Source organism: Engystomops pustulosus, chromosome 9, assembly GCF_040894005.1.
Source record: "Engystomops pustulosus chromosome 9, aEngPut4.maternal, whole genome shotgun sequence".
Lineage (NCBI taxonomy): Eukaryota > Metazoa > Chordata > Amphibia > Anura > Leptodactylidae > Engystomops > Engystomops pustulosus.
In genome coordinates, this window is record NC_092419.1 from 16,265,571 (window position 1) to 16,290,748 (window position 25,178).

General features: G+C 44.7%; 1 protein-coding gene across 1 annotated transcript; it reads right to left on the minus strand.

The window, feature by feature from the left end:
* Positions 1 to 2,443: 2,443 nt before the first annotated feature.
* Positions 2,444 to 24,804, minus strand: VARS1 (valyl-tRNA synthetase 1). The gene is made up of 30 exons (XM_072123027.1): positions 24,764 to 24,804; positions 16,860 to 17,196; positions 16,625 to 16,768; positions 16,235 to 16,349; positions 14,872 to 15,032; positions 14,592 to 14,777; positions 14,086 to 14,213; positions 13,842 to 14,006; positions 13,674 to 13,755; positions 12,854 to 12,973; positions 12,226 to 12,334; positions 12,048 to 12,136; positions 11,875 to 11,965; positions 11,667 to 11,791; positions 11,465 to 11,568; positions 10,826 to 10,984; positions 10,378 to 10,468; positions 10,167 to 10,272; positions 9,679 to 9,749; positions 8,640 to 8,765; positions 8,451 to 8,555; positions 8,307 to 8,375; positions 8,132 to 8,210; positions 7,460 to 7,587; positions 7,212 to 7,367; positions 6,924 to 7,130; positions 5,583 to 5,694; positions 3,822 to 3,997; positions 2,767 to 2,916; positions 2,444 to 2,639 (listed from the first exon to the last, which is right to left on the minus strand). The coding sequence occupies exons 1-30, from the start codon at positions 24,787 to 24,789 to the stop codon at positions 2,571 to 2,573; spliced, it is 3,786 nt and encodes a 1,261-aa protein (XP_071979128.1). The 5' UTR covers positions 24,790 to 24,804; the 3' UTR covers positions 2,444 to 2,570.
* Positions 24,805 to 25,178: the final 374 nt, after the last annotated feature.

Below are 25,178 nucleotides of genomic sequence, written 5' to 3' on the forward strand. Positions count from 1 at the left end.
AAAATATGGATTTATATTCAAGGATTGTAGCCTCATCAAGTGCACTGGGGGCATGTCCTCACACTGCTGTGCTCTCTGCAGGCGGTGTTGGGTATTTTCCCTGGAGAGCTGTGTAATCATACTCTTGTGTATGTTAATTGCAGTAGGACTGTGAGATATGGTTTTACATTTTAGCAACTTAGCTACTTCAAACAACCTGGGGGCATGTCCTAACACTGCTTTGCCCTTAGCTCTCTGCAGGGCCAGGAGATCTATATAATCATATCTGTGTATGTTTTTAGTAGCAGCTGGACTGTTAATTATGGATTTGAATTTCGCAAAAGCACATGGGGCTTTTCCCTCACACTGCTTTGCTCTTGGCAATGAACTGCACCATAACTACTCATTTCTGGGGGGGGACTTCCTTGGTATTTGTCCACAATCATCCAATAATATTTACTCAAAAGAAGAAAGGAGGGGTTAGGGAGCAGTTCAGTGCAGAGAGCTCAGAGCACAGCAGTGTGAGGGAGACTTGGAGAAGCTACAATCCTGGAATATAAATGCATATTTCACAGTCCAGTTTCTACTTATTACTCACAAATGAAAGTATGCTTACAAAGATCTCCAGGGACAATACTGAATGCTATCTGTAGTTTTCTATGGTCAGACCTGCTGTTAGATTCCCTTTAGTTTTTTTTTTTTCAGCGGTACTAATGGAGATGAGAGCTTTGTTGTGGTCACTAACTAAGAGCAACATATACATATTCATCAAAGCCTAAATTCATGACTGGTATGGAATCTGTGTAATACATCATCTCTCCTGCGGTGGCGCTGTAGAGAGCAGTAGTCTCCGGATCTCATGCCGCTACACGGACATTACTCACCAGTTCCTTGCACAGATGAGGAAGTGGTCAGATAAGATATTAATAGTCAGTCCATGGCGCATTGTGTTTGTTTGTACAGACACGACAAAGCCACAGCACATAACCGCCACATTCCTGGCAAATGGTAGATGGCGCCAGGCCCCGTATGGTGGAATCCGATTGGCTGCTTAATACACCCCTTTAACAACTCCCTTAAAGAGGACCTTTCACCACCTAACACATGTCATGCCATTCTATAGGGTCCACTACAAAGATTAAGGGGCACTTTGAATTTTCTTTCTAGCCCCCACGATTGCCGAGATATCCGTCCCAGTATCTGACCATTGTAATCCTCTCCACTGTCAGAGATGAGGTGCTGGAGCAGCAGAGAGGGCGTGTGTTATGATAATCTATTCTGCTCCAGCACCTCCTCTCTGACAGTGGACAGGATTATAATGGTCAGATACTGGGGCGGATATCTCGGCAATCGTGGGGGCTAGAAAGAAAATTCAAAGTGCCCCTCAATCTGTGCAGCAACCGCTACACATTGGCATGTACATCTCCACAAGGTTGTGGTGGTGAAAGTTCCTGTTTTAGTCGGAGGAGTCTTGGTTAGCACGACACTACTCTGTACTCTGTATTGGTTCACAACTAAGTCAGGTCATAAAAAATAAGATCCAAGTTTGATCTTGAGCTGCTCCACAGTAGTGATGGGAATTCCGGCTCTTCTTAGCGAGTTGGCTCATTACGCTCCGGCTCTTCTGGCTCCTGAACGGCTCCCTATTATATGTTTAATAAGGAGCCGCAATCCAGCCTGTACCCCCACTCCACACCACTTTTAACCCGATTGTATCGGGTTAAAGGGGGCGTGGTGAGGCAGTTCGGGGCGGGGTTAAGTGAGCCATTAGCTAACTGAGGGGAGCCGGCACTCGTCATTCATGAACGACATCACTACTCCACAGTCCCTACCTTTGAGTGTAAACTACAGCAGGCTGGTGGCTGGATACTACAGAAAATTGTCAGAGGGGAAGAGATGTCATTTGGTTCAATGCACAGAGCTAAAGGCACAGCAGTGTGAGGACACATCCCTAATGCTCTTGGAGAATCTGTACATTATTACAGGACTGCAAAGTATAAATAAACCCCTCTCCGCGTCCAATACTTTACACTTCCTGCAATTTCAAAAATGGGCAAAACTGCAGACAGTTTTCCCTTTCAAGATTTCTGCTTGATGTCAGTGAACAAAGATAGGTTCTATAGGTTTGTTCTTAAGTTGAATTTGTATGCAAGTCGAAACTGTATATTTTATTTTTTTTTTTTACCCCAGTGACAATTGGAGTTTCAAAACTTTTTGCTGTAATGGGATCAAGGATTATCAAATTATCAATAAATCCTCATTACAGACACCTTACAGCTGATTATTGCAGCCTGGGACTATAGTAACATCCAGAGAGGTCACCAGAGGTCACAGGGGGCAGAGGAGTCGTCTGTAAGTCAGGTGTCCTTAAGTAGGGGACCGCCTGTAAATGGATGACTAATAATTCTGTGCCGTCCACATTTTACATCCACCCCTGGCCGTCAGGAAACCACACAGCGAGTCGTCAGTACTACAGGATTTATTACATACAATACTCCCTGCGCAGCGACGATCCTACAAGAGATTTTTTACTTCTTCTCTAAAAAAGGTAAAATTCAGGACCAGCGAGAATATTCCCAAATAAATGACTACTAAACCATCTTCTGGAAACTGCTGATGGCTTCCTCCACCTTCTGGTATTCGGTTTCAAACTGCTTCATCTAAGGGAACATAGAAAGTGGAGAATATAATGCACACAGCTGTGTAACACTACAGAGATAATACGCCCCCTGTAGGCAGAGATGTGAAGTCTCAGTGAATGACCCCCCCCCCCCCCCCTTCACTCACCTTCTCCGAGTCTTGTTGTTGCACTGCGGGGGGCACCTTGCTGCGGTAATCTGCTCCTCCCACCCGCTCCCGTAACTTCTCCACCTGGCGGCTCAGCTCGGCCTTCTTCACCTGCAGCTTGGACAGTTCCTTCTCCAGATCAATAAGTCCCTGCAGAGGAAGACGAGAAAACGGGATCTTACAAGAAACCAGCTGCTAATTTAATTAAAGGGGATCAGTCATTGGTTTTGCTAACGTATATAAAAATGTGTTTACTCAGAGTAGAGCTATGAAGCAGAGGACTTGGAGCACAGCAGTGTGAGGATGCCTTCGGGAGAACCTAGATACATTTTTACATACCTTAAAGGCATCCTCACACTGCTGTGCTCCAAGTCCTCTGCTTCATAGACCTACTCTGAGTAAAAGCTTTATTAGCAGGTTGTGCTGTGCAGCAGTCATTCAGAGCAGACGGGCTGTGCAATAACTCAATGCACAAAGCTTAGGAGCACAGCAGTGTGAGGATGCGCCCAAAGTGCCCACCATACTTGCTGAACTATTCCCGATGTGGAGCCATAACCGAAATAACTTTTATTCTTATCCTTATGCAAATTACTAGCACCCGTTTTGCTGCCAGAGACGCTTCTGCTGCCGTTGTGTGTTGCCGACAGATGAATCGCTACTGTCCACTGCCTGAGATGCCCCATAAAGAGGATGCGGAAAGTGGGTGTGCAGGGGTGACTGAGGGCGTGGATAAACCTTGGCCCCCTGGAGCTGTTTGAGGCTACTCCACGCCCCTCTGCAATTAATTTGCATAAGGAAAGAATAAAAGTTATTTCATTCCAGATGGTAGATTACCTTTAACTCGCCAAGGGCACATTGGGCGCATCCGCACACTGCTGTGCTCCTAAGCTTTGTACATCGAGTTATTCCACAGCCCCTCTGCTCTGAATGACTGCTGCACAGCACAACCTGCTAATAAAGCTTTTACTCAGAGTAGAGCTATGAAGCAGAGGACTTTGAGCACAGCAGTGTGAGGATGCCTTTGGGAAAACCTACAATCTGTTGAACCTTCTTACCTTAAGAACCATAAAAACAGTAGCCTTATCAGAGGCGGTGTTGACAGCGCTCCCCTCCGGGGTTGGATCCGCAGGCTCAAGGATCATCAGGGAGCGCGTGGAAGAGAGGACGGTGATATAAGAGGTGTAAGCGACAATCACAGCTTTGGTCTCTGCGTCCTGACATCTCACGTAACCTGGCAAAGCACAAGAGGATGCAAAACGTCATGGTGGACATTAGGTGGGGGGGGGGGGATCATAGAGCTGCATGTAGCTGGGGACTACTACAAGTCTTACAACCTCTACCCAATCAAGGTCAGAGACGGCAGGAAGAACTTTATGCCTTTATGGCCAAAGATATCCAACGTAAATATATAACCGATAACAACACTATAGAGAGGAGCAGTGCACAGGCTGGAGCAAAGGTCGCACTATGTACATAGACCGCGCCTAATACTACACAACTTTCTATACAGACCATTGTCATCTACACAACCAATTGTAAAGGGAATGTGCTGACCAGTGTTAAAGGGGTTCTCCAGGCATAGCAAGTTACGCCCCAACTTGCTAATCGTTGGGGTCTCAGGGGATCATGAGAATCGTTGTAATCCCATTGCACCCAAGATAACCGGAGAAGCTTGTTGAGCCGGCTCCTCTATTCATCTCTATGGAGCTGACTGAAATAGCCGGTCCGTGCGCAGCTAGCTGCTCTGGTCATCTCGGGTGCAACAAAGCTATAACGCACCCCTGTTCTCTCTTGATCTGTGGGGATCATGAAAAAAAACTTGCTATGACTGGAGAACCCCTTTAAAGGACATCTACCACCAGGATGAAAGACTGTATGCAAATGAGCCACAGGGGCTCCAGGCTTCATAGAAGCCCCTAAGGCTCATTTGCATACAGTCCTTCATCCTGGTGTCCTTTGAGTACTGACACTGCAAAGATAAATAATCATACCTATGTGTAGTTGTTAGTAGCAGCAGAACTGTAAAAATTTGATTTATATTTCAAAATTGTAGCTTCAGGGCCTGTGTCCTCACACTGCTGTGCTCTGGAAAAGATATGTATTCTTCGCACTGCTGCTACTACTACTACTAGACAAAGCTATGGCTCTCCGGGAACAATGCCCAACACTGACACCAACAGTGTGATGGAAATATCCAGCAAAAAGTGTATAAAGGGGTTTTGCCCGAGTTGGAAATTTATTTCATTCTCAGTTTTTTTTTATTTTTGGACCCTCAATAGAAATTAATAGAGAGGCGTCCTCTATCCTCCGTGCCGTCATGATAAACCAGGGACACTTACCGTACTCATAGATCCAGGCACCGTGACTGGAAGTCTTCTTATATGTGTTATCCATGGCCTCCTTCCTTCTAAAAGCAACTTTCACAATTATGCTAATGAGTCTGCAGAGGCCCTCTGCAGCTTCATTGGCTGTTACACTATCTTCACCACCCACCTCAGCATCCACCCCCCTCCCTCTGCCTGATGTAATCTTACGCAGTGGGAAGGGGAAGTGCTGAAATAGCCTGTGGGGCTACAGCACAGCGGGGGGCTCTAGAACCACCCCCCTGGAGCCCTGCAGGCTCATTAGCCTAATTAGAAAAGTTGATTTTAGAAAGAAGGAGTCCATGAATAACAAATATAAGAAGATACCACAGTCCCGGTGCCTGGATCTATGAGTAATGTCCCTGGTTTATCAGGATGGATTTTGATGGGAGATTTTCTTAAAGGACGTCCCTGCTGTGTTCTGGATAGGGTGGGTCAGTAGGATGTACTCACAGTCGGCCTTGGTCTTAGTGAGATTGTAATCAGCCCGTAAAGACCGTATAGATTTTACAATAAGTAACACCAGCTCCATCTTTTTCTCGATTTCTTCATCTCGCCAATGGAACTACAGAGACAGAAGAAATATAATAACGGTCGGCATCATCTAGAAAGACTCATCAGATTTTACTGCACATATGGTGGTCCAGACCCATTGAAAGAAAACAATACATCTTCAATTGTCAATTTTCAGCAAATAATTGATATTGTTTGTGTAATGGTTCTACAAATTTCCAATACACTTTCTGTATCAATCCCTCACAATTTTCTAGATCTCTGCTTGCTCTCATTATATAGGAAGCTTCTACTTCTTGTGGTTAAACCCCAGTCCCTGGTCATTTGATGTCACACAGGCGCAGGTCTCATTATATCCCTGCTCGTGTGATTTCACACAGGCGCACGGCTCATTATATCCCTGCTCGTGTGATGTCACACAGGTGCACGGCTCATTATATCCCTGGTCGTGTGATGTCACACAGGTGCACGGCTCATTATATCCCTGGTCGTGTGATGTCACACAGGTGCACGGCTCATTATATCCCTGGTCGTGTGATGTCACACAGGTGCACGGCTCATTATATCCCTGCTCGTGTGATGTCACACAGGTGCACGGCTCATTATATCCCTGGTCGTGTGATGTCACACAGGTGCACGGCTCATTATATCCCTGGTCGTGTGATGTCACACAGGTGCACGGCTCATTATATCCCTGGTCGTGTGATGTCACACAGGTGCACGGCTCATTATATCCCTGGTCAAGTGATGTCACAAGGGTCCACAGCTCATTATATCCCTGGTCATGTGATGTCACAAGGGTCCAGGGCTTGTTATAGCCCTGGTCATGTGATGTCACACAGGTGCACGGCTCATTATATCCCTGGTCATGTGATGTTACAAGGGTCCACAGCTCATTATATCCCTGGTCATGTGATGTCTCAAGGGTCCAGGGCTTGTTATATCCCTGGTCATGTGATGTCACATAGGTGCAAGGCTAGTTATAGATAAAGAAAATCAGAGCTGTGTGTTATAAGGAGCCGTGCACCTGTGTGACCTCACACGACCAGGGAGGTCACAAAGAACATAGAAGTTTCCAGTTTCCCGCACCCAGGGCCGGCGTCAGCAGTGGGCACACCTGAGCTTCTGGGGGGCCAATGCCACCATGTGAGTTCACTGCAATGGGGTTCACTGAGGCCATTTCAGCCGGGGCCTAATGAAAGCTGAAGCCAACCCTGCCGGCCCCCACAGCAGGCCGGAGACAATCTTACTAGGATTAGGATGTGACTATGTGGTGGTCACCTGAGAAGCTTCAGGATAAGGAGTGACCGCTATACTGGGGAACGTTTCCGAGAACCGTCGGGGGAGTCTCTGGTAAAGTTCTTCTGTGAGGAAGGGCATGAAGGGCGAGAGGAGGCGGAGGCCGGTGTCCAGACAAGTGTACAGCGTATTCCTCGCTACTGCAATGGCGATTTCATCTGTGCCGGAGAACACTGGCTTCAAACACTCCTGAAGAACAACACAAGGAGGAGATGACGGGGAGACAACAATGGTGGAAGAGTTCGCTTGCGGAGAACTGAATGTACTTACAAGGTAGACGTCACAGAGGTCGTACAACCAGAAGTTGTACACGGCGGTAGTGATCCCGGGGAAGTCGTAGTTCTGGAAACCAGTGCCACAAAGATCCACCGCTAAGCTGAGACGACTCAGAATCCAAAGGTCCACAAGACTCTCCTGACCGCAGGGCTGAAACACAAGGCCCGACACTGGTTAGTACATTAACCCCCAAATGGGGGAGTCTCAAATAATGGACCTCAGAAATCTCCCTCAACACTCACCAATGAAGATGGAGGAGGGGTGTAGGTATCGCCCAGGCCCCTCATGGCGAACTTGGTGGCATTCCAAAGCTTGTTGCAGAAATGACGGTAACCGAGGATCCTGTTCACATCTAAGTTAATGTCACGGCCTTCGAGATAGGAAAAAGTAAAAATACATCATGTCAAATCAGAAACCACCGACATAGGGTTAGGTATTGTCCATGGAGAGATGAGAAATCGCACTTTTTGTGTATGAGGTTAGTAGCAGCAAGACTGTGAAATATTGGATTTATAGTCCAATATTGTAGCTTATCCAAAGTGCTCACACTGCTGCGCTCTTAGCTTCCTGCACAGTGCTTCTCGTGGCTGTTGAGTAACTGCTGTAGTATTAAACCAGAAGCTTGCTACAGTTTTATCTTAAGGGATGGGCTCTCTTAGTAGCTCAGTGCTGAAAACTAAGAGCACAGGAGTGCGAGGACATGACACCCATGCACCTGGAGAAGTGGAGCTGTTAGTGTCCATCACATCACTTAAAGGGGTGACCGACTGTCGTATGTGAGGACACCCTAGTTCAGATGTATCCAGTCCATCAAACCAGCCTCAACCCCCCAGGGAATACGGAGCACCAAATTCTGGACAGAAAACAACCAGATGGTAAACGGTGAAAAATCCCTGTAAGATCCAGCAACTTACCCTGACTAGTATAAGCGCACAGAGCAAATCTCAGAGCATCTGTTCCACACTCGGGGATCCCGCTGGGGTAGTCAGCTTTCTAAGGGTTAAAGTGAAGACATTTTTCTTAGTCAATTCATAAAAATTTCATTTCATATTTTAGCTCCATTGGAAGCGGGAAGGGATCTGCTCTCACCTGTCCTTCCTTGGCTCTTTCCATCTCAGCAGGATCCAGGTTACTGTCTAGCAGCTGAGCGTGAAGACCCTGGGGGAGCGGATGAAGGGGTTAAAAGAGAAACATTCCCTGGTGCAATTATTATTATTAATGTGATTTCCGTACCTGTAGGGTTATCCCTTTAATCACATCCAGGGGGTCAATGACATTGCCCAAGGATTTACTCATCTTCCGTCCATGAGCATCACGCACTATGGCATGCAGATACACCTGCGGGAGGACACAATATTATACATAGACAGACCTAGGATGACAGTATTAACAGATACAACAAAAATTAAAAGGGTACCCCACCTCTTTAAAGGGCAGCTTCCCAGTTAGGGTAAGACCCAGCATCACCATTCGGGCCACCCAGAAGAACAAGATGTCATGACCCGTCTCCAGGAGGGTGCCGGGGTAGAAGACCTTCAAGTCCTCAGTCTAAGGGATATAAATATCATAATTATAGTAAGAATTGAATAATACGTTGTATGTGCTGCCACCTATAGACCAGTATATATGACCCGATGGCCACCACAAGCCCTTACCAACGTATGATGTATAAGTACGTCACATGTCATGTATGGACGGGGCTCTCCATACAAGTTGGGTGTTTGCTGCACACTGCAGCCAACACCCACCAGTAACACCTGCAATTGGTGCTAGCCCCGATCGCGGGTGTTAAGCCTGCGAAAGCTGCTGGCAGCGCCCATCTTGGCTTCGAACTTCATTCCCCATGATGTCATCAGGGAGCAATGATCTGTTGCTATGACAGCCTTGGGTCTTTGTACGACCCGAGGCTGTATAGTGTCTAATCATTCGTTACAATGTGCCACATATACTGCAATAATGTAGTTTGACAGAACGTCGTAAGATCAATCAGACAACCTAGGGTTAAAAGTACCCGAGAAGGTCTGAATAATAGTAAAAGAAGAATAAATACATTTTTAAAAATTCTAATCTCCCTCTTTTCCCAAAATGTCCGATCTATCAAAATATAATAAAACGGTTATTCTCGGCACTTAAATTCACAACTGAAAATATTGCCAAAAAGTTCAAAATGACACTTTTCCATAAAAAATGCGATAAAAAGAGATCAAAAGGCCGTACAGATCTCAAAATTGTAGCAATGAAACTGTCAGCTCATGTTAATGGGTAAAGGACATCACCCTGGTCACATGACATGAAGTGCTGAATGGTGAAGGGGGGCCACAGGCCTCATCCCCTCTCCTGGCTGGATGCCAGGTAAGTTAACAAAGTTGATTTTAGGGGGATGTGAGATAAACCATTTTTAGTTAGAAGAAGGGTGTGGGTTAATACTTAATACCTTTAGATACTAAGCCGCCATTATTACCTCATTGGGCCAGCCAAAGATGGAGAATGGGAAAATACCAGAGGAAAACCAGGTGTCCAGTACGTCTTCATCTGCAGCACAAAGACAGAGTAAGGTGGGAATGAAAGACAGTTTCAGGGGTGTCCAATCACAAAGGGCTGTATATATCACAGTATACGGTCAGTATAGCAGAACTGAGCTGTCTTATAATAAGAAGTTATTCCCTGCCCACAGCATAGAGGTTAACAAAATGATCAATAAGGGGACATCCATCGATGAGGAGAATAGGACCCCCAGGCGATCTGAGGGAAGGGGGTCCTGATCTCACCAATGGGTGGAGTTTCAGTTGTGCATGCTGGTCCTGCCACTGCACCCATTAGAAAGAACGGATCACTAGGGGGGGTCCCATTCTCCCATGATCAGTGGGGGTCCTTGAAGTAGGATAAGGCACAACTTTCTCAATTGATACAACCCCTTTAAGGATCTAGTTCCTACGATGTTGGACTTACCCTGCTTAAGCGACACCTTCTCGGGGGCAACATTGAACTGTTTAGCAGCCTTGGCCCTCACCTCCTCCTCGGATCGGCCGCTGATCCAGTACTTGCCGTCTGTATCCTGAAGACACAAGCCCACGATCAATTTGTTCTATTCAATACTATCAATACTTCATTCTGTCTTTAGGATGTAATGTAGTCACAGGACCACCGACCCATCTCTTACCTCTCCAGGGGGCACAGATGGATCATTAATGGTGACAAAGTAAGCCGGGATGCGGTGTCCCCACCAGAGCTGCCGGGATATACACCAATCCCTGCAAAATGAAATGTAACGTCAGGAGTGACAAAGATTATGAGGTCATAACATAAGGGAATGTAATTGAGTGTATAGCGCCTCCTTCAGACTGATTTAGGGATGGCGCTTACACTCATAAGGGGAGATTTATCATAAGTCTCTTAGAGCAGAACTGCTCTAATTGCCCATGGCAACCAATCAGAGCTCAGCTTACATTGTCCTACAGCTGTTTATAAAATGAAAGCTGAGCTCTGATTGGTTTCCATGGGCAACTAGAACAGTTTTACCTCAGAAACTTGATGATAAATCTCCCCCATAGGGTCTAGGTGGCCTATTGCTTCAAGCATAACCATTCCCCATACACAGTAATACCCACCTGATATTATCCATCCAATTAAACCAAGTTTTGTTGTGGAAGTCGGGTTTGATGGACAGCTGTCCGTTTCTGACGGCATCGGCTGCCCTCTTGCCCATCTCGTCGCAGCGCACGTACCACTGCGGCTTCAGAAGTGGCTCCACAATGTCCTTAGAGCGACTAAGAGAAGAGAAAGCTTTACGATGGAGAGATTTAGAAGATCTACAAACTACAACATTACCCAAACTTTCATAACGTCGTACAAGTCAATCTTTTTTTCCCCCCCAGATACAGCACCCTCTATAGTTGTGTTGGTGGGGTGCACCAGCCATGAGACGAGTTGAGCCTCTTGCCTCAGGCAGCACCACCTGCAGCAAGATGGGGGGCAGCCTTAGGGGCGCAGTCACTAACACCCAATATCATCGTGGGTGTTAGACATGGTGAGGAGAACCCACTTAACCTGATATATTACTAGTAGATGGAGCGCTGTTCTATAGCTGAGAGTTTAGGTTCACCCCGTGACAACAGCTTAGTCCCCAGTATCTGTGGGTGAAATATTACCTGACACACGTCACACCCCAGAGAAAAAGGATCGCTATTCCCTGGAAATATCTAGCATTGCAATCCTGATACAATGATACAACTGAACAGTGACTTTACCTGCAGACTGGGACCACCATAGGATTGTCCTTTATGTCCTTGAATAATCCCTTATCTTTCAAAGCTTGCAGGACGGCTTTCCTGGCCTCAAAACGCTTCATTCCCTACAATATAAAACAAAGAACAACAAAAAAATAAATAAATCATTTGAAAATTTTCTATAAAAGAAAACCAAAAAATTTCCCAAGGTGCCGGTACCCACCAGGAACGGTTCCGGAACATTAACCAGCAGCCCATTATCGTCCATGATGTTAATAAAGTCCAGGGAGTGTCTCATCCCAACTTCGTAATCCGTCTGGTCGTGGGCGGGGGTGATCTTCACAGCACCTGACACGGAGGAAGAGACAGAAGAGGATGAAGAGACCAGGGACGCGTTGGTATCACCAGAACCAATATGGACCCACTGTTACCTGTCCCAAAGCTTGTGTCCACAAACTCATCAAAGACGATGGGAAGAAGGCGGGAGGAGAAGGGGTGCACCACCGACTTTCCTCTCAAGTGCTGAAATTTATAAGATGAAGTCAATTTCTACCGCTGCATGACCCGAAAGTAACGTACACTTAGTAGAGGCCGGATCACTTACCTGATACCGCTGATCCTGAGGATGTACAGCCACGGCCGTATCACCCAGCATGGTCTCAACACGAGTTGTGGCCACCACAACCTCCTCACCTAGAACAACATCCATAGAAGAAAAGTATGAACCCACAAGACAGGCAAGAGCCACAAGAAAAGGGGCCTGAAGGTTCACCTGATCTCACCTGAATCCTGCACTTTATAAGCAAAGGAGACCAACACCCCAAATTCCACGCCCTCCTTATATCCAGGTACTGGCAGCAGCGTGCGACCCGTCAGCTCCTTCTTGTCTACCTACAATACAAAAACCTACAAGGTCAACGGGATTTCAATATCATTGAGAAACTAGTCCTGGCCAAGATGGGGGGAGCTGTGTCTACAGCTCTTATGCAAACAAAAGGAGTTGTCATGGTAACAGACTACAAGCAAACCGTGTGTAGTCTTATCCTGCAGCTGAGCTTACGTATATCTTTCTTTTACCCCCCCCCCCAAAAAAAAAGCAGAAGCAGAAGAGAGAACAAGATTATAAGATGAGACTACAAAGAGTTTGTATGCAGTCTATTACCATGGAGACACAAAGGTCAATAGAAACTGCTGACACAAATTGGTTTTTCTCTTATTTCGGATGCATAGACCATTGAAAAAATAGACTTTGTACATCTGAGACTAAATAGAGATTGACAAATTTTCGTGGATCACAAACACCAGTAGGCCAAAAAACTCTGTGGTGTGAATAAGTTATCTTACATTTCTGTAACTGAATGACCCGCTTCAGATTCCCCATCATCCCCCCCCTCCCCATCCACTCCTCACCTCTATGTCGGATATAGCAGAGTTGAGGGTGCACGACCAGTTGACGAGACGTTTGCTGCGATAGATAATCCCGGCTTCATGGAGGCGGATGAAGGCTTCCTGCACGGCTTGTGATAGTTTCTAAAGGAAGGAAATGATAGTATCAAAGTTTATACGGATGAAATAAGAAACATGTCCATCAAGTTCAACCAAGGAAGGGAAGGGATTGGACGAGGAAGGGATTTAGGGGAAACAATTCTATATAACATAACCATCAATGTTATTTAGGTGTAAAAAGGCATCTAGACCCTTCTTGAAGCTCTCTACTGTCCCTGCTGTGACCAGCGCCTGAGCTCTCTGCTGTCCCTGCTGTGACCAGCGCCTGAGCTCTCTGCTGTCCCTGCTGTGACCAGCGCCTGAGGCAGGCTATTCCACAGATTGACAGTTCTCATAGTAAAAAAAACCCTGTCGCCTCTGGTGATTAAACCTTGGTTTCTCCAGATGGAGACAGTGCCCCCTCGTCTTTTGATTTGATTTAATCTGGAATAACTTCCCACCATATTTTTTGTATGGACCATACATATATTATATAAATTAATCATGTCCCCTCGTATTTGTCTCTTTTCGACTAAATAAATCTAGTTGTTTGAATCTTTCCTCATAACTGAGACCCTCCATACCCCTTATCATTTTTGTGGCTCTACGTTGAACCCTCTCGAGCTGCAGGGCCTCCTTTTTATGGACCGGAGACCAGAACTGGACGCCATATTCCAGGTAAATGATAAAGGTAAGTGGGTGGGAGAGGTAAATATTATCATATAGACATATGTTCACTTCTTACTGGTTCCATGGTGAAGCATGCCCGATCCCAATCTAGTGAACTACCAAGAATCCTCAACTGGTGATAGATCCGGTCACCTTTTCTAGGAAGAGAACAAGAAGCAGATTGTGTGACGCTCATAACTTATAGAAAATGTAGACAATGTAGAGTAACCAGACTCGGACTTACTCTCCCTTCCACTTCCAGACCTCCTCTATGAACTTCTCCCTTCCGAAGTCATGTCGGGTCTTCTGCTGTTCTCTCCAGAGCTTCTTCTCCACCACCACCTGGGTAGCGATCCCTGCGTGGTCACAACCCGGATTCCACAAGGTCAGCTCACCGCGCATACGATGCCTTGAGATAGAGTAGACAGTAAGCATCAGAGGAACGACTCCCAATAGCTGCTGCTCTGTCGCATCAAAGGGTAACTCACCAGCGGGTCAAACTGTCCTGGATGGCGTTGGTGAGGGCATGTCCAAGATGCAGGGAACCGGTCACATTTGGGGGAGGGATACACATCATGAACATGCCCTTTGGGTTGGGTTCCGAGATACTTTTTCTCTACAAGAATGGAAAAGTTTCTCTAGAATTACAATTATTTTCAACATGTCCATCTATAACATACCGAAAATGTACAACAATATTACGCATGTATCTTGAAAAAAAAAAAATGTAAATATATCCTTCAAGGGGTGGATCAGTCACAATATGCCACTAGCGTAAAGTAGAGCACCCTACTAAAAAGTTCTAGTTTTGGAGGACACGTTCATGCATTACAACAACAGTCCATTCATTTTAATGTAATGCTTCATTTGGACTGCGGGGGCACTGCAGGGAAATTGGATACTTGCTTCCTTGGTACCCGACCAGACTATAATTTATCACTGGGGATGCCGGTCATTGAGGGATTGTCTGAGGCAGAGATACCCTTGTACTTACCCCGTATTCAGGTTTAAAAAATCCTTCTTTCTCCCACCAAGGATACCAGGCGGCCTCCACGTACTGAGGACTATAGGAATCCGGCATAGGACCGGAGATGTCCTTCTTCTCTCCAGCAGGGGTGGGGACGTCATATACGATGACACCAAGCTCCTTCTTTTCTTTCTTTTCCACTTTCGGTTTCTTCTGCGGTTGAACAATGTGAGAAAAGACAAGAAGTAAAACACAAGGATGGAGAAAACGGTAAAAGTCAAAAGGAGCAGAAGTTTGGCCTCCTCACATCCGTCTGCTGTCCCTTCAGCTTCTCCTGCTTCTGCTGGAACTTCTCCAGCTTCTCTTTCTTCTTAGACTCCTTCTTGAGCTGCGCAGCCGTCTTAGGGGGACCATTCACTGCGGGAGTGTGTGACGTGACAGCCGGAGCCTTCTCTTCATTCTTGGGTCCTGAGCGGGAAGATAAAAATGGATGTGGTTACCTGTGTGAGGTGTCGTTATGTGCGGGGAGAGATGACGATTTCATCGTTACCATTTTGGGGACTGTGCAACCTTTTGATCATTCTTCATTCAAACTTTTATGAGTTGCAAAATAGTGAAAAAAGGCCGATCTAGGATGTGCATTCCACTGGGAATAATATTTTTTATACTTCAGGATCAGGACTTTTGGTACGTGGTCACACCAGGCACGTTTATGATTTTGTTTATTTTTCTATTCGCTTTAGGACCAGGAGGACGATTTTACCCCTCATCTCCGGACTTGTTTTCCACATTAACATACAAGCCATTTTTTTGGCACTGTAGCTGTGCGAGGTCTTGTTTTGTTTGGGAGGAAATGTAATTTTTAATAGCACAATTTTGGGTTTCATATCCCCTACTGAAGAACTTTTCTGTGCATTATATACATTTACTGCATATATCACGGTTCCTAAATAACCAAAACATTTCTCTGGGTCAATACACATACAACATGCCAAGTGTATAGGTTTATTTAGTTTTTTTTAAAGGCCAAGCAATAAAATCCTTTTGGGAAACCTTTTTCATCGTCACCTTTCGAGTGCCATAAAGTTTTACATTTTATGTCAAAGATTTTTTGTACAACATAATAACTTACTTTTTTTTACCTTGGTTTGGAGTAAGAGCAAACTTTGTGGGTTATTTTCTTAAGGGGGCCATTTATGCGTTTAGTTTTTTGTTTAGGCTTTTTTTTTTTGTAAAAAAAAAAGGTTTATTTCTATGACCCACAAGGAGACACTTACAAGACTTGATCTCTAATGCAATGCATTGTCCATGTTTGAGAGTGGTTATCCTAGTATTTAAAAAACCAGGTTGAGAGCTTTCCCAATCCCAGGTGTCAGTGCCGAGACTGGGCTACCACAACTCAACCCAGCGCCAGAAGCAGCTGTCACAAGGACCTACAGTCTTCTTCCAATGCTGTGCTGTAGAATGGTGTGGACTCAGCAGAAATAAAGGGTTAAACCTTTAAGTTGTTTTTTTTTTTTTTTCCTTTTTTTAACTGTAATTTTAGACCCCCTAGGGTACTTTAACCCTCGAGGGTCTGATTGCTACCATCATATACTACAATACCACTAGGTGATAAATTATAAGATAATTAAAAACACAAAAGAAAACATCTAGTGCAAAGTCATTACCTCCACTTGATGGTTTCACCTCTCCCAAAATCTCTTTGAATTGCGGCTGGTTTACACATGTCAGGAACCAGCGGGTGACATTGGGAAGAGACTGCTTGAGGGAAGGCGAGATGACCTGCATGGGTCGGAAAAAATGAGAGGAGGTTCAATAAAGAAACTTACTACATGTCAATGTTTAAACATGGCTCAGAGGTGAGGCACGATGTTTAATTGGTTATGTGCACAATGTATGTGACATCATCACTTCTAGTACTGGGGACTCGAGCATATCTATAATTTATCTCCATTATTATACAGTTTTCATTACCAGAATCATGGTTGCTCAGTGATTTTAGCAGCTACAGGTGACCCCCTCTGGGGGGTTAAACTACAGTAGTAAAGTTTTCTCACCGTGCTGAATGGATGGATGAGACAGCAGGACACGGCGATGTCAGCGAGGCTCAGACGTTCCCCTACTAAGTATGTGCGCACTTTAAGGTGACCCTCTAAAACATCCAGGATCTTCTGAAGCTCCGTATAAGATCGCTCTTTAGTCTGTGACACACAACAATACAAAAAAAACCCGTAAAGATGATCATAATCCAAAGAGAAAGATTGTCCATTGTAAAGCTCTTCCATGTCTCACCTGTTTATGATCCACGCCATAGGCAGCCGGCAGCAAGTCAGATTCTGCATAGTTCACCCACTGCTTAATAAGGGAGAACGCTCTGGGGTCCCCTCCCCCCGAAAGAGCCTCAGGAGCCAACATGTAGGACACCGCCCAGGCTCCCCATACTGAGCCAGTGGATGGAGACAGCAGGCACGGAAGGGGGAGTCCACGGGGGCCGGTCTCTACCTCCTGTACGGCCGGTCTGGGGTGAGGGGAGTACTGTCCGCAGATGCGCACCCAGATGCATCGTGGGTCTGAGGTAGAAGACAGAGGAAGGTAGAGAGTCGACATGGTGGAAGGAGGAAGCCAATACCTGCCGAGGAAGGGGAGAAGAGGCGCCATGTATTATTATTAGAACCTAATAACAATGGTACAGTATGAGGAAACACATTACTAAATTATTACACATAGGAGCATCTCTTAAAGGGGTTGCACCAAATTTTAAATGCATCTGACAAGCTGATCAATTAAGGTCAGACTGCTGTGATCCCTTTATCATTAGTGGTTGGAGCGGTAGAACAACCATGTGTCCTGCCGCTCCATTCAATAGTTATTTAAGCGTTGAAAAATTGCTGAGCACAGCGTTCTACTATCTCCAACAATCACATGGACAGTGATTAGCACAGGAGATACTGGAGCGCTGTTCTCAGCAATTTCTAACATTCCCTTACTAATTAAATGGTGCAGTAGGATGCATGCCAGTAGATAGGGACTCACATGAAACGTTGTTAAAATCCATTTAAGACATGGTCCAGCTGGGTATTACACTGTAATAACCTATCCCATAACAGCCAAAACACCAAGAATGGCACCGAGCCTACAGTCCTGGTCTCTGTGTTCAATCTGACGTGGGCAACTGATGCCAGACCCCCAAATGTGATATTCACAATCTAAGCCATGTACAGGTCATCAACCTGCCAAATCTGGAAACCCCCTCTAATAGGATCAGTCTTCAGTATCTGATCACTGGGTTTCCATCAATCATTAGAATGGGGGTCTCATGTCCCCCATGTGAATGGAGTGATGAAGGTAAACTTAAGTCACATAAGATGTAGCGCCATTGTAGATCCCTGTCCAGGATGACACTACCCCCTATAGTAACTACTTAGGCAGTGAATAAGTGAGGGTCCAGCACTCTGATCATGAGTAAGATGTTCTGCAGTCCCTGGACAGCTGAAGAGAAGCCAAGGATAACATGACAACTGCTCCATTCTAACTGGGGGAATCAGGACCCCTTGTTTTAGTGACCACCTTAGATATCATTCCTGGTCTAATAACCTTTCAATTACCACCTTCTCATGCAAAAACTCTGATTTCCACCCAACCCCAGGAATCCTGTAACATCCTTGCAGATCTGAGCATCTGTTACAATTAATGGTTGATACATTTCACCTGCGCTGACACACTGTAACAAACTCTTAGGACAGTTTTGTGCCAATGATGTCTTCAAATCTTAGGCGATTGTGTCAACTGGAAACAACTGTAACAACCCCTCAGCTGTGTGAGGTCTTTAAAAGAAAGAATGTTTCCATTCACTTACAGCAAGCAGAGCCCCTGGGAATAGAGATGGGCTCATACACACAGGGGGTAGACGGTATAGCAGGTGCTGCCCCCTGCTGGATAATACATGGGGGCAGGACAATGGGCAGGTTCTGATAATAACATGGCCTCCTGGGACTTGTAGTCCCCCTGGGCGACCACTAGAAGTGACAAATGTGACCCCCTACTGACCTTTAGACTAAACCCGGCCCCATCACCCTTAACCCCCATAAGGTTCCCTCACATCCCCCCAATACCCCTGGACCCCTCACTTTCCACACTCACTTCTCCTCAGGTCCTCGCCGGTGACGTCACGTCCATTCCCCCCACGTGTATTTTCTTTCCCCTTCAACTTCCTACTTCCGCCCTTAGCGCACAGCCCTGAAGGCCCCCGTTTTGCCCTTACTGAGCTGTCCCCATCATCTGCCTGTGTGTAACGCCTGCTTCTAAATATATTTTTTTAATACCTGCTGCTATTCACCTATGGCTGAACGAACCCTCACCATCCATATATTGATAACTAAATAGTAACACTAGGATTTCTCTGTATTTGGACTCCAGGGAGTGATTCTATTAGTTATAATCGGGCAATACGGAGAACAGCCCGATAGGTTGGATAAAGAGGCGACACCTGGTGGTGGAGATGGATACTGCAGCCTGATGCAATAACAGTGACATCCTCAGAGTCAGGCAGCTGTCAGGGGACAGGTTGTTCCTGCCTGACTAGTAATAATCAGATTTATTACACATCAAAGCTGTTTATAATGGAGGTGTCAGGATAGTCACAGGCACAAATGTATTTGCATGTAGTATGACTTTTACAAAGAGCTGCTGTTTGCATTTCTCTAGAGAAATTTGCATCACCCATGGCAGCGATGGATTTGGTCAAATTGCTATCAATTATTAGAAAACAGAAATATTTGGAAAACAAAATATAATCAGAATTCAGATTGGGGGGAGGGACAAGGGAATATGAAGAATGTGTAAAAAAAACAAACTTAGGAAACAAGGTTTTGATGAAAAATCAATGTGGGTTATGGAAAGGTTATAAATGAGCGAACCCTGACCCCAATGTAGTCTGGGCTTTCATTTTGGGACCCAAAACTGTAAAGTTTGGTTCGAACCCAAACTTTGGTGTTCCGGTCCACTCATCCCTAGTTATATACCAAATTTCAGGAACGTTGGAGTAACATCGATACCAACTGAAAACATTTGGAATATTTTGAAAAATGAGATGATTCAATAATTTCTACTTCTGATTTATATTATTATAAATTATTATACTCCGGAGCTGCATTCACAATACTGGTCCTCTCTGAGAATGGTGGGGGGAGGGGCAGGCAGAGCTTATGCCCTGAAGACTCATTCATTCTGAATCCCCTACAGATCAGAATTTCCATTATCCCCAATAATTAAAGGACATCTACCACCAGGATGAAGGATTATAAACCCAGCACACTGACATACTGGTGTGTGCCCCCTCTGGTAGGATCTGCTCTTCTTTTATTCTCTGGTTTTTATCTAAAAAAGGCTTTTAAAATTATACAAATGAGCCTCAGGGGCTTCTTAAACAAGAGTATAGAAAGGTTAAAGAAGATCAGATCTTCATCCTGGTAGTAATTATGGGGTGCTTTAAATATCCAATATCCTGTGGTTACACTATGGTGAGTGGATCGCTGGATACGTCAAAGATACACCACATGGAGCATGACTACAGGTCCCGTGTGGTCAGGCCCAACTAACAAGAGGACACAATTACTATAGGACACCACAAAAATAAGTAACATGCCTACCTGTCGCCCTTCCACTGGCCTGGTGCAGGAGTCCGGGTGTCAGCGAGAGATTCTGCTTCCCGGGTTGTGAGAAATGAACATCAAAGGCTCAGAGAGAAGCGGCTGTACTAGCGCGTGGAAGTTACTCATAGAGTCCCATATTATACCGGTGTGTAATGACACCTTAAAGGAAATCTACCTTCAAAATCCATCATGATAAACCAGGGACATAGATCCAGGCACTGCGACTGTGGCAATCTCCTCATATTTGTTACCCATGGCCTTATGCCTTTTAATATTAACTTTTAAAATTATGCTAATGAGCTAGAAGGGTTCCTGGAGGTGTTACTAGAGCCCTTCCACGTAGATTCATAGGCTGTTACATTCTGCAGGAGCACTTTCCCCTCCCACGGTGTGATGAAACTTCCTCTGTTGCAGTGAAATTACATCAGGCAGAGGAAGGGGGGAAGAGCTGAGGGAGCAGGGGGGAAAAAAGTGTAACAGCCTGTTCAGATGAAGCATGGGGGTGCTCTGGTAACACCCCAATGAGCATTTTCTACTTAATTTGTTGCACAGGGCGAATCTCAAAATAACAGTATATAGGTATCCAGCACACTGCTCCCCAAGTATATAAGTATCCAGAACTCTCCCCCCCAGTATATACTGGTAGGTATCCAGCACACCCCCTCCCCCCATTACATAGGTTACTGCACCCTAACCCTCCCAGTATATAGGTATCCATTACCCCTCGTCGCTCCATCAGACTAGTGGAGCAGACGGCCGCGCATGACCATTCTGCTCCATTAATCTCTATGGAGCTGACGGAGATCGCCGAGCGCAGCGCTCAGCAATTTCGAGGGAATAGAGAATAAACATATTCCCAAAACTAAAGTGCAGTACACTTTGCATAAATCAGTAATAAAAGCAAATATAAGAGGCTTCTTCCTCATAATTTGATCCCTGATTCACTAAACCCATCTTGTTCTATGAAGACGGATGGTCATAGGGATCAAATTGCCACTGCCCATGGAAGTCTACGGAGAAAGGAAAATACTTGATGCTGCAGCAAATAGTAAGTTTCCTATCTTGCCCAAAGTCCTTTATTTCTGTCAATATATCATGCTGTGAGTGAGAGTTATGGAACTGTATCTCATGTTTTGTCAATTTATCCAAGGATTGATGAAATGACTGTGACCACTTCAAGAAGTAGAAACTACACCCAAAGTGACGCATCGGACTGTGGTGTAAACCTAATGGCAAGAAGTCCTGACACATTCTAGATTATCCTTAGTAATTATCGTAAAGCATTCGTAGAAACATCTTAACCTTTACAATGTGCTCCTTATGTATCTAAGCTTTTCATGCGTAATATGTATCTACGCCTTTTTATGTGATACTGCTTCATACAGTGTAAGTCAATTGAGTAAAAAAACTAAGTAAAGTAAAAAAAAAAAAAACTCTTTGACATGAAAAAGGGGATTCATAATAGTAGTCACTAACTATTATTATGCTTAAAGGGATTGGCCACTTTACCTCATGTTTTTGTAATGTGTGTGTAACTGTGTGGGAGGGGGGAAGATTATGAGGTAATTTACTAATATACATCTATTAGTAGTTCTGCTTCGCTTTATTGATATGTAAAGTGAAGCCTCCTGTCTTTTACTTCATCAGCCAGAGATTCCGGATCATAAAATGGCCGCCGATGGAGGGTCATGTGATCTCTGACTGTGCATGAACAATCGCCCGGGACCTTAATCATATATATTCATAAATTCATGGCAGGGCGATTTCTCATGGACAGATAGAGATCACCTGACCCACCATCGGCAGCCATTTTATGGACAGGAAAGACACGATGCTTCACTTTACATATCAAGAAAGCGGAGCAGAACTAGAAATAGATGTATACAGGCAGTCCCCAAGTTACGTACAAGAAAGATTCCGCAGGTTTGTTCTTAAGTTGAATTTGTATGTAAGGCGGAAATGTATATTTTATAATTGTAACCCCAGTCAAAATTTTTTTGGTCTCTGTGACAATTGGATTGAAAAAATGTTGGGTTGTCATAAGAACCAGGATTAACAATAAAGCTTCATTACAGACACTTTTGGTAACTATTAGAGCTGATTATTGTAGCCTAAGGATAAAGTACAGTAACTTTCCAACACCCAGAGGTCCGTTTTTAACTAGGGTTAATCTGTAAGTCAGTTGTTCTTAAGTAGGGGACCGCCTGTATTGGTAACTTTCCGTAATATCTTGCCCCCCACATTTATGCGCTCAAAAAAAAAAAACCTGAGGTAAAGTGAGGTAAATTTTTTTACCCGGGGCAAGCTTGATTATTAACAACATAGGTATGACATTTTTGATGTGTTTTTTTTGTAGAAATGGAAGTTTTTCATGTTTTTTTTGCAGAAACAAATGAGGGGGGGGGTCATCCATCTAAGATAAGCTTCTTCTCCTGAGAAAGTTCCCCAATGATAACATGTGGTACTACATAGTGCACAATCAATGGGAAGCCGTGTATTATATTGCGGTAGTAAATTTCGGTAGTGTTTTTGGCTATTAAAGGGGTAAAACATACTGAAAGCAAAAAGGTGATAACTAAAAAGGTAAAAAAAAATTTCAGACTTACTGATTTACGTTCTTCTGGAATATAGCAACTCCATTTCACCTTCTGTTTTCATCTGTACTAGTAATTTCTGTGCACAGACAGTTATAGCCGCCACCGATCCATTGCCTGCCATGCGGAAACTCCATCTAATCCCTAAATGATTGTACCAGGAGCTACTTTACACCTACACCTGTGAAAATCCTTAAAATATCCACACACTAATCCCCACAAATCCATATGATCTCTCATTGTGGAAGCAGGAGTAATAGGCCGGATGGGCTACGTGGCGGCCATCTTGGAAGATTCTTGAGTAGATCTGTCATTGAGGATTACAGGCCAGGCATAGTCATGAGTCCGTCATCATTATACAAGAGGAGCTTACTGCTTCATGACTCTTAACGAGATGGTAATTATTGTTCTGGGCCGCGATAATGCACTGTATACAGATCGTAAAGATCCCCCCTATGAATCCTCCCATACATTTACGAGCATTATCTGGCTGACGCTTCTGTCACTGATATCATTGCCTTACAAAGCCGAAAAAATAACTAATGAAGTTGGAGTAGTAGTAGTAGATTTTGGAGTCTCAGGATTAGTGACCTTGTTCCTGTTCACTACACAAATTCTGTACACAGAGGAATTTCCGTCATATCAACAGCATATTCCTGACGTAAGGTGCTGGTACTACCTCTAGGATCCAAAACTATGTCTAGAATAGGGGTCTCAAGTATCCCTTTAGACAGTGTCGGACTGGGGTTCCTTGGGCCCACCAGATAAACTATGCTGGGGGCCCACCCTCCATCAGCTTCTAGAAAACAGACTCCAAATTAGTGGTATTCTGCTGTACCTCTGGGGTCCAGTACTGGTTTAGAGCCTGGGCCCACCGGAGGATCCTCTGGTACTCTGGTGGGCCAGTCCAACACTGCCTTTAGAATTGGTTCCCCAACAGGAGGCCATAAGCAGTAGTGGAGTATAATATAGGCAGATTGGACAGTAATCCGGCGCCCAAGCCTTTTAGAGGTCCCATGGCCACCTAAAGCACCCTCCAAATTAAATACTTAGACGTACCTTTAGCCATGAAATGCTCTCAATACACATGTACACACTTGCCATTTCAGGACCTTTGGAGGTCCTGCAAAGGTCCTGAAACCACAGATTGGAAGCAGGCAGAAGGGACTCATCCTCCATTCCCCAAGAAGCAGATTCTAGTACCATATGTAGGAAGTGATTCCAGTATTGTAGGGTCTATAATATTCATACAGCCCAGGGCCCATTGTGGTCTTAATATACCCCTAACCACAAGGTCCCTGTGCCGCTTATGAAGACACCAGAAGATATAAATGGAAGACAAATTAAAGGTGGTGGTGGTGGACTGCATCAGATTTTACATTGCAGCTTAGAAACTTAGGGACCTTTAAAACCATGACCCTAATTGGGGCGAGGATCCCAACTAAGGTGGCTCCATTCCCCTTCCCTATGAGTAGTTCTCTTTCTCTCCACAAGTAAAAGAAGACTACCAGCCTAAAGGCCATGGTTCCCCGACAATGTAAGGAAACAAGCGCTACTCAGCTACTTTTTGAGAGCACTAGAGATGTTGGGTGTCAAAAACCATCAACATCTTTATATCGGCCAGGGGTATAGGTGGCAGGTCATGTGCCCTGGGGGACAAAATAGAGCACTGAGGAGCCACTTTTCCTTGGCTAAGTCTAGGACAACTATACTATTCATTGATCTGCCTTTACCCGACAAAGGTCACGTACGTAACAGGAATTTTACATAAGAATGTTAATGATATATTGGTTAATACCCAAAAATCCTACACATAACGAGCTAAGAGGTAAACAGTCTCCTGTGTAATTGCGGTGCATTACTATCGCCGTCTCTCCGTCTACACGACTTTTCATCACCCGTAATAACAATCCCGATTAATCCTGTCCCCACATGTAATTATCCTACGTACCTTTCCCAGGATTTGAAGTATTTCATTTTCCCGTCTGTTTGGGGCGACTGCTCAGATTAGGAAAAAGCAAAACATAAATCATGAATCAGATGTCCAGGTCCACCATGCTTCTCACATGATGTGTATCTCAAGACGTAGACTTATCCTAAGAAGTGATGTATGTGAAGATCCTTCCTTAAATCCGCCACCCACCTCCCTATAAAATCTGTCACTAACCCTTCTGTCATGTCATAAAACTGCCAAGGTTTACATAGATCCACCCAATATACCTCATGTAATGTATCTCACGCTAACTATGTCTGTCTGTCTTATAATCGAAAAAATTAAGAAAGAATTCGACAGAATTAAGAAAATACTATGAAAAATATTGGAATATTTGATGTTATTATAAGCTAAAGTGTCATGTCATTTAATC

What these genes read in the sequence shown, in the direction of transcription:
- VARS1 (XM_072123027.1), bottom strand. Translation starts at nt 24,789, where the DNA reads ATGAAATACTTCAAATCCTGGGAAAG. An exon ending in CATCTGTGCCCCCTGGAGAG is followed by an intron (nt 10,273 to 10,377) that starts GTAAGAGATGGG and finishes TTGTGTCTTCAG; the next exon opens with GATACAGACGGCAAGTACTG. An exon ending in AACAACAAGACTCGGAGAAG is followed by an intron (nt 2,640 to 2,766) that starts GTGAGTGAAGGG and finishes ATGTTCCCTTAG; the next exon opens with ATGAAGCAGTTTGAAACCGA.